Source organism: Xenopus laevis, chromosome 4L, assembly GCF_017654675.1.
Source record: "Xenopus laevis strain J_2021 chromosome 4L, Xenopus_laevis_v10.1, whole genome shotgun sequence".
NCBI lineage: Eukaryota > Metazoa > Chordata > Amphibia > Anura > Pipidae > Xenopus > Xenopus laevis.
In genome coordinates this window covers 79,423,912-79,438,802 of record NC_054377.1, presented here as the reverse complement: position 1 = coordinate 79,438,802, position 14,891 = coordinate 79,423,912, and the positions used below count along the sequence as shown (strand labels likewise).

General features: G+C 37.5%; 1 protein-coding gene across 3 annotated transcripts in view; it reads left to right on the top strand.

Moving 5' to 3' along the window:
* The window catches only part of ube2u.L (ubiquitin conjugating enzyme E2 U L homeolog), a 28,988-nt gene extending 17,371 nt beyond the window's left edge, over positions 1-11,617 (top strand). For 2 of the 3 annotated variants that reach the window (XM_018258239.2, XM_018258238.2), the window contains 4 exons: positions 4,970-5,058; positions 7,865-7,922; positions 8,004-8,089; positions 11,291-11,617. In XM_018258239.2, the coding sequence (XP_018113728.1) occupies positions 4,970-5,058; positions 7,865-7,922; positions 8,004-8,089; positions 11,291-11,484 (427 nt within the window). In that variant the 3' untranslated portion in view covers positions 11,485-11,617. The remainder of the gene's footprint in view (positions 1-4,969; positions 5,059-7,864; positions 7,923-8,003; positions 8,090-11,290) is intronic. The other variant, XM_018258237.2, reaches the window with a different exon arrangement.
* The last annotated feature ends 3,274 nt before the right edge of the window (positions 11,618-14,891 follow it).

Below are 14,891 nucleotides of genomic sequence, written 5' to 3'. Positions count from 1 at the left end.
GTTTGCGTTTTTTGCACTCAGTGGGTGTGTTTAAAAAAAAACACAGAATAAACACCTGTGTGTAAGTACTCTTTATAACTAAACGTTAAAGGGGATATATTGTGTGAAAAACAAAATTGTGCCAAGGTATAATATTCTTTTTAATACAGAATATAGAAAGTTAAATATAAAAAGTTGTGTTTCAGGTTGATTTATTGAAATTTTCCGAAAAAGTCTTCTAGTCCCACCCACTTCCTGTTGCCTCTTTTCCCAAGTTGTACAGGGGATGCGGCGGACATAATTGTCTACAAGTTTGGGGACTATTTTGTAGTTATATTTACGTCTCCTTTAACAGTAATCTCACTCATGCTCAGTACATGTGTACATATAATGCAATACCTGATTAATAGTGACATAATATTATTATAATACACAAAAGCCATGAATATCCTGTAAATTATATCCTTATAAACGGTGAGTTCTGATGTCATCAGTTATAAACGGTGAGTTCTGATGTCATTTCTGTCACATGACTCACTGAAACTTGTGTATTATAATAAATAAAGTACCCCCAGTTGCAAAATATGAGGATATTAGAAGTAACCTCGGAGTTCCATGACCTGTATAAAAACACTCGGCCTTCGGCCTCGTATTTTTATATGGTCATGAAACTCCTCGGTAACTTCTAATATCCTTATATTTTACAAGAGGGGGTACTTTATTCACTATATACGCAATATGTATTACAAAACATTCACTTGGTCAAAAACACAAAATTTTAGGAGTGCAAACGAGGCCCACTAAGTTTAGCTAAATACTGAATATATTCCTATTAAATATAGACTGTTAAACTGTACTCTAATATTGTACAATAATTATTGGAATTATTGCAGTTCAACACAACCACTTCTGTTGCTTGTCATGAAGAGACTTCGTCCAGCAGCAATAACTGTTGTTGTACAAATTATATCCTTAAACTATACAATATATGTTTTGAACTTCAGTCTGTTGAATTTGTGTGTAAACTCAAGTAAATGAGTCACACTGCACCCAAGTGGCACATTCACCTCAGTGCAGGACTATGATTATCAGCACTGCTAGTTAAAATCAGTACAATCTATGGTAGTATTATGTGTGTTTAACCTCATACTATCTAAATTGAGTGCAAACTTGTATATACTTGCTGACTAGCAGCTTCCTACTTTATAAAACCTACCATAGTCCTAGATAGTTCCCTGGTTTCCTTTTTTTGTGAGCCATCTAAATAAACATTATGAGGTAAAATTCTTCAGAGTAAATTCTGCAGGCTTCATGTTCAGAAGACATAATTACATATTCCCACAAAACATTTTATTTAGTGCCAAAATATTTAGGAGCTTTTTAAGTATTACCATGCTGTCAATACTACAGGCAGCGAATTGTTGTTTCTATCTAATAGGTATAGGTGGTGCTGCTGTAACAAGCCAAGCATTTATATCTGGACAACTCCTCTATAGGGATTTCCTTATTAGCTCACTCTGAGTCCCATTTGCTTCCTTATCTGCTCCCACACCCCCTCCTGATAATAATCTGCTAACCACCCTTTGTATTGTCACTGTAACAGTACTTCCCTGCTGCTTTCAGTACCTCTCTCTCTCTAATGAACAGGACCTGACTTAATTCGTTATCTCATGGTTTATCATGGGAAAACTCATGGACAAGATTCAGTTCGAGGAGAAAAATCTTTTCTCCAAATACAGTTTAAGGGGCAGATTTATCAAGGGTTGACGTGAATTCGAGGGAATTTTCGAAGTAATAAATTTTTTTGGATACTTCAACCATCGAATAGGATACTACGACTTTGACTTTGAATTCGATTTGAAGTAAAATCGTTTGAATATTCGACCATTCGATAATCGAAGTACTGTCTTTTTTTTAAAAAAACTTCGACTTCAATACTTCGCCAAATTAAACCTGCCAAAGTGTTATGTTAGCCTATGGGGACCTTCTAGAGCAGTTTTCTACGTTTTTTGAAGTGGAAGAAAAATCGTTCGATCAATGGATGAAATCAATTTTACTGCTAATTTACTTTGATTGCAAAACGTTCAAATTCGGTGAAAAAAATTTCGACATCGATATTCGAAAGCCAAGTAAAGCCATTCGATGGTCGAATTTCAAAGTATTTATCACTTCGAAATTCGACCCTTGACAAATCTGCCTCTAAGTGTTTTCTCATAGACTTCAATAGAGCTTTCACGTGATAAACAGTGAGATAAGTTTTAGTGAATTAAATTGTATCTCAAATCAAATCTCGTCCATGAGTTTTCACGTGATAAACCTTTTTCTCGATGGTTTGGATATGAATTGTATCTCAAATCAAATCTCGTCCATGAGTTTTCACGTGATAAACCTTTTTCTCGATGGTTTGGATATGGCCCATTGTGTGTACCCTGTAAAATTCCTTAACCCGCACCAGCAGATTTTATCTTTCCTGTCTGAAAATGCAACCTATCAACTTCTTTATCACTATTGCCAGTACATTGGCAATGTATAGTATACACACCCACTAGCAGATTCACTTGTCTGGCATAACATTAAACCCCCGAACTATGTTGGTCTCTATAAAAATATATTGCATAAAACAGCTCATATGTAAATAAACTTTTTTCATAATATTATACCTTTTAGTAGTATGTGTCATTGGGTAATCCTACCTAGAAAATTGCCACCCCTTGGATCCTAGGATTCATGGTGCACACAAACAAACAAGCCATACATGATAGGTCCCATGAGCCAATTAACAGACAACGTTCTGTGTTTTCCTCACTCACTTCTTTCTGTTACAGTTAGACTGCATTATTTCTGGTCAGGTGATCTCTGAGGCAGCACAGAGAATATCATAAAATGGTGGCTCAAGGGAAAGGATGTAAAAGTGCAATATCTACTTAAATATATATTCCAGTTTGGTAAGATTCTTTAATATGCCACTTAATATGATGTAAACTATCTATTGCTTAAGTATTCATTTTGGGAGTAAAGTTTTCCTTTAAGGATTTTTGTGTAAAAAAAATCCAGTTAAAAAAATCTACTTTCCTTTAATCTATATCCAAAGTTTAACTGTGTATTTCTTTGTATGCATGTGAATTACATCCTTTCTTTTACAGAACATTAAACACAGAGAATATTTGGGATCAAAGTATGTTTTTTAACAGTAATACATATACCAGGGGTGTCCAAACTTTTTTCACCAAGGGCCATATGCAGTAAAATACACAAACAGCCGGGCCACTCACTCGTGGTGAAGGATGTACGTACGCCGTGCAGGTCCTCTCCTGCCGAGTTCACAGCAGCCATCTTCTCCCGAGCTCTCTTTTTCCTGGATTCAGCTGCGTTTTCTGGCGCATGCGCAGTAGAGGCATTTGCCAGTACGGAGCTACTACGCATGGGTCCGAAAGTCACGAAGTTTCCGAAAAAAGAAATCAGAAACATCGTGACTTTCAGGCGTTCAGTAGCTCCGTACCGGCAAATGCCTCTACTGTGCATGCGCCAGAAAACACTGCTGAATCCAATTGCTGCGGGCCAATTAAAAATGGATATCGGGCCGCATTTGGCCCGCGGTCCGTAGTTTGGACACCCCTGACTTATACCCACTTAGACTGTAAACTCTATAGGACAAGGACCTACCACATGGCACTTAAGCTCTGTGTACTTACATATATATATATATTTATTATATTATGTTACTTGTCCACTCTGTGTTTACTTTAATATATTGTACAGCACTGCAGGTCCTTACAGTGCTTTATAAATATAGTTATACCTAATTTGTATTTAGCAGCATGAGAAATAATAGTGACTGACCACTACCCAGCGCTAGTAAATAGAGGGTTTCATCAATGCAGGTAAACAGCACAATAAAAATGAATGAATTGTATTTTTATCTATAGTCTAGCAAGAGTTTGGATCCCACTGAATGTGGTTAAAGTGCTATTCATTAATCCCATTAAAGAAGAACTATACACCCAATTTAAGGACCCATTTTAACTGTCATAAAATAAATAAAATTGTAAAGCAGCTACAAAAAAAAGCAAATCCTAGGTGGGCTGACTGAATTTTAAAGGCCATTACATCCCATTAACACTCACAGTGAAAACATAAAATTCTTTCAGTGAGTTATGATGTACTATAAGCTATCTGATAGATCTGTCCAGGCTTGGCAATCTCTCTTACATATGTTATAGAAAACAGAAATAATCAGCTGTGTATTTTCTGTTAGTTCAGGCCAATACTGTGAAACACTAAAAATAAATTAATATTTATGGAATGTAAAGAGTGACCAGATGATCTATCATTCAAGTTTAAAGCTCACCTTTGGGTATAAATAGTTGCTTGCATATTTCCTAAACTTGTCTCGGAGAGGACTTTTTTTTATCTTTAAAACGAAGATTTATAACTCCCAAAAGGGTCTTTTTCTTCCACACTAGGTTTCTGCCAATGTGTTTATTATACTTATGTAACATTAAGATACACCAGTATCCAGTCAAACATTGACCCTGTTACTCTAAGCAATCATTTTTGAACTAAGCATCTCCAACAAGGGCCCAACCTTAGTTGGTTTAGCGACAGAAAGGCCAATGACAATTTATATTACTGATAAGTCCCTATTTCTGAGCTTTGGCCCATAAATATTGCAGAATGTTACTTGTGGTGAGCTACATCTGCCTGCATCTTCTCTGTAGCCTTCTCTGGCTAACAGAGAATTCTGGGAATTATAGTTCACAACAGCTGCTTTGCTGTGATTTTGACATTATTGTCTGAAATGCTTGCAGCAAATAGAGTCAAGGTAATTTATCATTTGCAACAAAATATGGTTTCATTTTTACTTAGCATGGTCCATCAAGTAAGACATAATTAAAACCATATTACTTGCAAAGTGATTCTATTTTACAGATGCAGGGGTGTTATAAACACAAGCTCTCTGCTCACGAGACATGTGATTTACTCTTTACAGAAAGATAAAGCCCGTCTCGTTTGAAGATTATCATAGAAACTGGACTGAGATTGCAACATCTAAACCTGCAGAAGATTTAAACCATCTGAGTAAGAAGATCTAAGTACTTGATAAAATGTATATTGCTTGAAGTCAAATGTTTATCTTTAGTCTTTCAGACTTAGAACTTTATAAACATTCAGTATGATACCATTGTTTCTATAGTTACATTAGGGGTCATTTATGAACCCAAGTGCATTGTGCTTTTTTGTATGCAAATCAGTATGTTTTTTACCCACAATGCAGCTTTTCTCCCATTGCGTGACAGATACCTTTTTAAGTGGAAAAACTGCACCCCTCTCCCATTCAAGCTCTGCCCATACAATGATCTTGATCTACATGCCAGATGTAGCAGATTCTTGGCTTGCAGGTAAATGCGGGCTGAGGAATCAACCCTATACCAAGAATCAGTCCCTTCTTTGCCTGCACCCAGAACCACTGTGTCGGCCCGGGTGTAGATAAATGTGGGCGAATTCTGCCTCGAGTGCCTGCACCCAGCCTGATGCAAGAAGTCACAGGAGCAGGCAAGAAAGGGACTGATTCTCGGAGTAGGGGAATCCGCCATGTCTGCCATTAGCCTTACTTCTATGGCTTGATTGCAAATCTAGTAAGGCTTGAGTGGCCTTAGTGCAATTTTTGGGTTTGTCACTAGAGGGCAAAAATTCCTGAGCCTACCATGTAAGGGAAGAGAAGGCCTAAATGTTTTATTGAATCAAGTGCTAAAGAAAATCTGACTATCTTACGGGTTTTCCAAAACCCACCAGCACACCCTGGCCTCTATGGTACAAGCTGGCCTGGTGCACAGTTGAAAGGGATCGGCAACCCTTAATGAAACACGGTTAGCAAGAAGAAAACTGGCACTCAGAGCTCAATGCATGCGGGCAAAGCCCTGCGTGTTTATTGCAACGTTACGTTTCGGGGGCGTGCCCCTTCATCAGACAGCAAATCACACCACAAAGTGAACCTTTTAAACTTTTCTTAATGCATATTCATAAATGTACCCACACATGATTGATAACTTGACCCTTAGTTAATACAATTAGAAAATCCGTTCATGCATAAATAACCATCAGTGAAATCACCATAAATAAAAAAAGTCCAAAAAAAGTCCAAATAAAGTTCCCAAGGTATTAGACAAAATTTGAAAAAAAGTTTTTTTAAACACAACTTTTTAAAGATACTGAAAAATTCCTGTGAAAAAAAGTTAAATGGTATATCAATATAAACGTTAAAACATTCCTTTAATAGAGCTAAAAAACCATTAAAAACATTGTAGCATTCTGCCCAGGTTTGAAACACTATCTTGCCCTCAACCTTCTCACATCAAAAGATTATTTTTTGCCTTGCCTTTGCAACAAATCGATTCAAATTCTCAATATCTGCAAAATAGAGAGGAAAGGCAACATATTAACATTTTAAGTATATTTAAAATTAGCAAGGGATCTCAGAGATAACAAGCTAGATTGAATTCCTCATTCAGTCCACGTGGGACCCTTGTTTGCAATGCCCAGATCCAATGGCATTCCCTTTGTAATAATAATTTTTTATTATCTTGCTGATTGTTTGGGGTAATCTTTTCAAGAATCAACCATCTTAGTTGTCCAGCACAGAGGCAGGCATGAATAACTTTACTCCTGCCAGTGTACTTGCTTTGTTGTTTGAACATGCTTTTTGCTGAATTTAAAGGAAAAATATACCCCCCAAACAATGTAGGTCTCTATAAAAAGCTCATATATAAAACCCTGCTTCATGTAAATAAACCATTTTTATAATAATATACTTTTCTAGTAGTATGTGCCATTGAGTAATCATAAATAGAAAATTGCCATTTTAAAAAATAAGTGCCAAACATACCAACAGACCATACTTGTTAGGTCACATGAGCCAATTAACAGACAGAGTTCTGTCTTTTGCTTCCACACTTCTTCCTGTTACAGTTAGAGTTGTAGTATTTCTGGTCAGGTGATCTCTGAGGCAGCACACAGCCCATTACAAAATGGCGGCTCAAGGAGATGTAAAATTCTTTAAAGGAATTGTTCAGTGTAAAAATAAAAACTAGGTAAATAGATAGGCTGTGCAACATAAAACATGTTTCTAATATAGTTAGTTAGCCAAAAATGTAATGTATAAAGGCTGGAGTGATTTGATGTATAACAAGTCAGTCTGAACACTACTTCCTGCTTTTCAGCTCTCTTGGTTTACACTGACTGGTTACCCTGGCTACCAGGCAGTAACCAATCAGAGACTTGAGGTCACATGGGTCATTTCTGTTGCTTTTGAATCTGAGCTGAATGCTGAGGATCAATTACAAACTCACTGAACAGAAATGTACCATGTGGCCCCCCTTCAAGTCGCTGACTGACTCAGAGTTATAGAGCTGAAAAGCAGGAAGTTGGATTCTGGCTGTTTTATTAGGCATCTCTTCACTCCAGCCTTTATATATTACATATTTGGCTAACTATCCAGTATATTAGAAACATTTTTTATTTTTCACAGCCTATCTATTTACACAGTTTTTATTTTCACAATGAACTGTTCCTTTAATATGCCACTTAATATGATGTAAACTATCTGTTGCTTAAGTGTTCATTTTGGGGGTATAGTTTTCCTTTAAGAGTCACCAAGTGCACTGGTAGGGATAAAGTGATTTCAGTGCTTGGCAATTGGACAGTACGTGTTGCACTTCAGCATAGTTCCCTATAAAGTCATTGGGAACTGCAAAAGGTAGTAGAGTTTTTAGTTATTACATCAGTGCCCACTGCATTTGATATTAGACCTTATTATACATTATAAACCTGATAAGACCTTATTCCTTCACTTCAAGTGAACTATCTTTGCATTTTATTTTTCTTGCAGGTTGTAAAGAAGCTACTTCCAATACAGGAAAATCTTCACAGTGGAATTACAATGAATAGTATGTTTAAATATCAAATTCGTTTTTTCAACAATATAATCAGGGTGAAATGTTGAGAAATACACTTTTTCACTCTTGCAGTTTAATAATTCGCAATGCTGAAACATCAGCGAAGCATTTCATATCAGAGATGGATATCCAGTTCCACACACTAGACAGTTTAGCAGGTAATTCATGTGGAATTAATAAATACACTAATCATTTATGTTATTTGACTTTAATATTTAACCTTCATTTATGTAACTTTATTCATGGAATCCTTTAGATCTATATACAGTAGCACAAGATATAGTCACAATTGGCTGCAGAATAAAGGCATAAAAGGTATGGTAAACTAATATAGTTAGTTAGGCAAAAATTTAATGTATAACGGCTGGAGTGACTGGATGTCTCACATAACAGCCAGAACACTACTTCCTGCTTTTCAACTCTCTTGGTTTACACTGACTGGTTACCCTGGTTACAGTGACTTGAGGGGGGGGCTACATGTGTCATAACTTTTGTTTTTGAATCTAAGCTGAATGCTGAGGATAAATTGCAAACTCACTGAACAGTTATGTCCCATGTACCCCCCTTCAAGTTGCTGACAAGCTCAGAGTTATAGAGCTGAAAAGCAGAAATTAGTGTCCTGGTTACTTTAAGAGCCGAATTTCCGGTTTTCAACCCGGAAATTTGGCTCATCTAGTGCAGAGAGCGCACTAGCGACGTGGACCCCCCCTGACCCACGTCCGGTAATGAAAAGGTGAGTGCCATGGGGATGGGGGGGTGGAAAAACGAAGGCCTCCTCGAGCGGCAAAATGGGCATCCAGTCACTCCAGCCTTTATACATTACATTTTTGTCTAACTAACTATATTAGAAACATAATCTTATTTTGCACAGCCTATCTATTTACACAGTTTTATTTTCACACTGAACTGTTCCTTTAAATAAAATTTAAAAATTACATCAAAAACTTTGTGTTGATCTTATCCCCAGTATAGGCAATTTCACTGTGGGGTCTTGGCACCCTACCTGGCCCTGAGCTCACCCACTCGTGTCCCTACACTAGCTGCTTGATCAAAGCAGGGTCTTAACACCACTAAACACCTCATTGTAGCAAAGGGCTGCTCAACTAACTTCCCCTGAGCCGACCATTCAATCCTAGAGTGACTATAACCATAAACTAACGGTATACTACCTTAATCCTAGCTAGGCCTGTCACCTACCCAGACCAGCCACACGAGGAGATTCAGGGAGATTTTGTCGCCTGGCTACTAATCGCCTCGTCTTTTGAGCAACTATCTCCCTGAACTGCCTCAGCGTTTTTTCCCCATAGGCTACAATGAAAAGTCGCCTGCGCTAATGCACACACGGCGATGCGTTTTCAATAGTTGCCTGAAATTGCCTCACTGAGGCAACTTTGGGCAACTATTGAAAACGCATCGCTGCGTGTGCATTAGCGCAGGCGACTTTTCATTGTAGCCTATGGGGAAAAACGCTGAGGCAGTTCAGGGAGATAGTTGCTCAAAAGACGAGGCGATTAGTAGCCAGGCGACAAAATCTCCCTGAATCTCCTCGTGTGGACTAGCCCTTATCCTGTATCAACATCCCCGGCAAAGTGAGTTCCGAGGAAAGATACTGAGCACATGTGTGCTCTATCTTTTATATTCTATGGGGCATATTTATTATGCTGTGTAAAACGAAATTCGCTGACAAAATGGTGTAAAAAGCTATGGTGTAAATGGCAAATTCATCAAAGTGTGTGTAATTATACGCCACACGAACACCAGATTTGCTGCCGTTGTTTCACATTGCTTCCAGCGGAAGTCACTCTAAGAAAAAATGCGTAAAAATTTTCTTACATATTTAATTTTTTACATGATGAAGCATGGTGTTGTGAGGTGTATTATTCCGCTGTTTTTTTACACAGCATAATAAATATGCCCTATACACTGCCACCTACTGGCTAAATACAGATTTTCTTTTACATCACTTTGACCCTGGAAAGGGAAATAATCACCCAGTGCTTACTGAGAACAACCTTATGTGTCCAAACTAAAGGGGAAACTGCCTGGGTAAAAAAACTAACGCTCAGGGTCTCCCCCTCCCCGGGTCTCCCTCTCCCCCCCCCTCTTGGTATATATATATATATATATATATATATATATATATACGCAATAGATGTCAACTTTACTCCTTTTTTATCATTCATTCACTGATATAAGAACCAGTTGGAAGGCCTGAGTACTGTGCAAATGGTCTCAAATGAGCTCAGTGATCTCCTTACATAGCCCATAGTTGCCAGCAACTCATATTCCCTGTTTCTGCTCCACTGAAGCAGTAAATGAAAGGCAAGTTATACTGAACAGACAAGGAGATTATTATCCCTGTGTTGCTATACTTTATAGGAATAGTAAAGGCCACTGCCGGAAACTCCTATAATAAGGTGAAGTCAGATGAGTGATGGTGATCTAGGCAGATATTGTTTCCCATTTTAAACCATGCCAGGTACAGTGTGTGTACAGGCGTGTGTCTTAGGGTAGGGGGGGCCGACAGGAACTGTCTTGGCCTGTAGGGATGTAAACTCATTGCAGATAATGTCCAGGTTAAAAGATAAAAGTTCATTCCATTATTTGGATCTCCATAAATTAAGGCTGCTGAAAACCATTTAAACATTATATTAATCCAAAAGGATTGTTTTGACACCAAAACGTATACAGTATATCTTAGTTGGGCTCATGAAAATACAGTTTTAGAAATACAGAGAAAAAGGAAATTATTTAACCAAAACGTATACAGTATATCTTAGTTGGGCTCATGAAAATACAGTTTTAGAAATACAGAGAAGAAGGAAATTATTTAAAAAATTATTTTGATTTATTTGCTTAAAATGGAGTCTATGGTAGATGGCCTTTCTGTAATTCAGAGCCTTCTGGATAAGGGGTTTTCTAGATTACAGATCCCATACCTGAACTACACGATTAGCGGCTAGGTCATTGTCAAATGACCCACCAATACTGATTTAGGGTCTTTTATTAATGTACCTTCAGGTGAGTGATTATACAACATGACTGTCACCTTCCCTAACTGTATATCATACATATATGTATGCCTATAATTTGTAATATTTTTTTATTTTGTGATTAACTGATTTAATATACATGTAACTGCATTGCCATATGTTGTGTTATAATATTTCAAGCATTAAATAAAAAAAATTAATTAAAGGAGAAATCTGCATATCAAATAACATGCTTTACATTTTTAATATTTCAAAGTACAAATGAATAAAATAAAATGAAAAAAAAAATAAACCTATTACTGCTATTATTTTATGTTCAATATGACTTTTACATACTGCTAACTGAAAATGCTTTATGCCATACAGTACATTCAGGGAAACGCCGTTTGACCTCAGTAACCCATATTAAGAAGAGAGAGAAATTGTCCAATGGAAGCAGTAATATGAAGACTGTAAGCTCACACCATGGAATTGGGTCTGACAGAGAGCCCTGGGAAACAGAAGTGGACAAGCTGGTTGCCTGGACTGATAGCCTTTCTATAGCATTAATAGATGATTAAAAAATGCATGACACTGAATTCTTGAAATACACAGTAAATTATAAATGTTTTTCCATTGCTTCAACAGTTCATATGCAACTTTCAGTGCCTTTAAAACGTAAAGCACACATAAGAGGTGTATCCCCCTGTTAGAATAACTGCATGTGCTTGTCATAGGGTAAGCAGTAAGTACAAGGCTCAGCTGTGCAATCCCACTTAAAAGGGAATTAAAGCAAAAAAAAAAAAAAAAAAAGTAAACTAGAAATACTGTTTTGAGTTTCTTAACCAGCCATTTACCACAACACTTTATTAGTGAAGATATATGCTTCCAAATATGCCCCTAGTAGCTCCCCATCTTCTTTTCTTGCTGATTCACAGCACATGCTCTGTGCTGCTGTCAGTTACCTGAGCTTAGGGACCTACTGACAATATACAGTATATATACAATTAGTCATTTATCAAGATTTTCATTATATGGCATCTCAGAAACAAGATATAAAGAAAGTGTTATCCAGACAGCAGAACATGTCTTATGACTTAATCATAGTGTTTTATTGTAGTAATATCATGCACTACATATTTTGGCTTCCTCAAGTGCATATCAGGTCAAAAATCAGCTCAATTCACATCACAATTTGATAATCACCACTGTTACATAGGGTGACCAGACCTCCAGCTTTAGGTAGGAGTCCTATAAAGATATCCCATTTGGTACCCAATATAACAACTGTAGTGGACAGATATGGACATTGCCACATTTTACAAATACCCCCACATTTAGTAACATAATCTGTAAAAAAAAACAAAATTTGTACTGATAAATTTTTGGACATGAGGACCCCTAGTATGTTTTGCTGCATAGGTTTTACACAATGTCCAAGTGTTATTCAAAGACAGAGAGTTTATACATCCTGGAACAGGTTATATAGCCCAATTACATGTACACTATACCTGTGTTTCAAAATATGTTGTGTATGCTTTAACCTGTCCATGTGGACTCACCTATATTGGTGAGACAACACAAAATGGTTAAATCACGCATTTCTCAACATGAATCGTCAATTAACCTGGGCAATATTACATTACCGGTATCAAAGCACCTTATTGATAGCGAAAACAGTTCTGTAGCTAATCATAGCTCTGAGAGTTTTTTTAAATGTTCTATTAATCATGTGCTTTAACTTTCAGAGAGAAGAATGGACATAATTAGGTGTTCGAACATTGCTTTTGATTTCCCAAAACTAAAGAACCCCATACACGGGCCAATAAAAGCTGCAGACAGAACGAGTCGGCAGCTTATTGGCACATGTGTGGGGCCATCCAATGGGCTTCCCCAATCGATATCTGGCCTAAAGTCGGCCAGATCTCGATCGGCAGTTTAAAAAATCCCGTTGGATCACGGCCGCATCTGTGCGTCTATGCGGTCCTGCGATGCGACCGCCCGTATCGGATACATTATGATTCGATCATTGGGCCCTAGGGCTCACGATCGGATCAGCCCAATAAAGCCCACTTCAATGTGGGCATATCAGGGAGACATCCACTCGTTTGGCGACATCACCAAACGAGCGGATCTCTACGTCTATGGCCACCTTAAGACTACCACCTCTAAAGATTTCCTAAAACTAAGATTACCACCTCTAAAGATTTGGTAGATGTTGTTCAGATGTAGATATTGTCCAATTGTACACAGACAACATTTTTTTTAAATAGATGTATTTCTCTTAAATAAATAGGGAAATTATAGATACTCATACTGAGTAATTTACTATGTGCAGGACAGAGTGGAAAGTTTAAAAAAGTGGTGCAATCTGCCATGTCTTTAGCACTTCCCTGTCCTCTACTTCTCTGAATTTCCATGAGTTTCTGTGGTCCAAAATAAAGATGTCCATTCAACTCATGCACATGCATGTATTCAGCAGTCTTGTAATCATGAAGGGCAGGCATTCCGCCTCCTACCTATGCAAGTTAGGGAGAATCGGCAGGCACACTGCAGCAGAGCCTTATGGCAGACAATAAGGACAGTGCTACCTTATGCTTGAAGTTACTGTCCTCTGCATCTAGTCCTCTGCATCTAGTGCCTGATTTCACATCTTTCACTATGTACAGTACTTTTGCACCCTTTAGTGCTCTAGCAATTATATGTGGGTTGTAGAAAAGGACCCCTATAATGTCACATGTGTGTGATTGATAAGCATCTTCTTTTGGGACTCATTATTTGCACTAGTGCAGTAATCAACCAATCCTTTTTGCTCTCATTCTTTTACTTAAAGTTACATTAGTAAATCTGAACTCGGAAATGTGGTGTGTTTACCACAAGCGCCCTGCCCAAAACTACTAAAGGATAACTGCATTTCTCCAGTTCTGAATGAAATCACATTCCATCTATAGCCATTAGATGGCACTGTAAGATTTCAAAAATGAAAAACTTCAAATCCCTGATAAGGATACTATTAGTTGCCGTTTACTTGTGCTAAAAGTTATCATCTTATTGTTATCTATAGATAGATCCATGAATTACATACCACAGAGTTATGCATAAACATGGAGCCCTGTCCTCTAGAAAAAATGCAGCAAAATGACACGCCTGCTGACAGATATATTGAAACCTATAGAAACACAAATGTAAGTGTATAAATACAATCAAGCTGAATATAATCAATTAGCAGATGTGTTTAGGTGCGTTCAGACTCGTGTCTCAAACACACATGAAATGCACAAAAGAAACATCATGTGTAAGAGCCCTTTAACCTGCCGAAAACTGGAGAAGAAGCCACTGAGATATTTTGATAAATGACCAAAATCTTCAGATGTTAATAATTCTGTTTATAAATCACAGACATTTTCCAGCATCTCAAGAAGAGGTTAGTAAATGTGATAACATTTACTGGGAAAAATGCCAGGAAAATGTTAGGAATCCCAATTCGACCTTTGATAAATCTCCTCCTTGATCTTAAACAATTTCTCTGTGTTTATTGTTTTCTTAAATTCAGACTTACAGTGCAGAATGAAAGTTAACACCTGTATTGCCATGTGGCGGAACAAATAAATCTATCCCATCCACAACGTCATTATCAATTCAGCATTTAAAGGGGACTTGTCACCCTATAAAATAATTCCAAACCCTATTATATGATGTTAGTCAAGGTAAAAAAAAAAGTCACTTTCCCTATTTTAATCATTTAAATATTGTTTATTTACATCTTCGGGTGACTAATCTCACCAAAATGCTTTCCCGCTGGCCAGCAGGATGGCACTCAGATCGCTTTGTTTTTCTGGTCGCCTGAAGTTGCCTCCCGAGGAAACTTCATGCGACTTTCGCCCAAAGAAGAGGTGATTTGTCACTGGGCAACTAATCTGTTAATAAAGTAGCAGCGTGTGCCACAACCCTTAGACATGGGCATTTTGCCCTGCATTCCCTTGTGGTG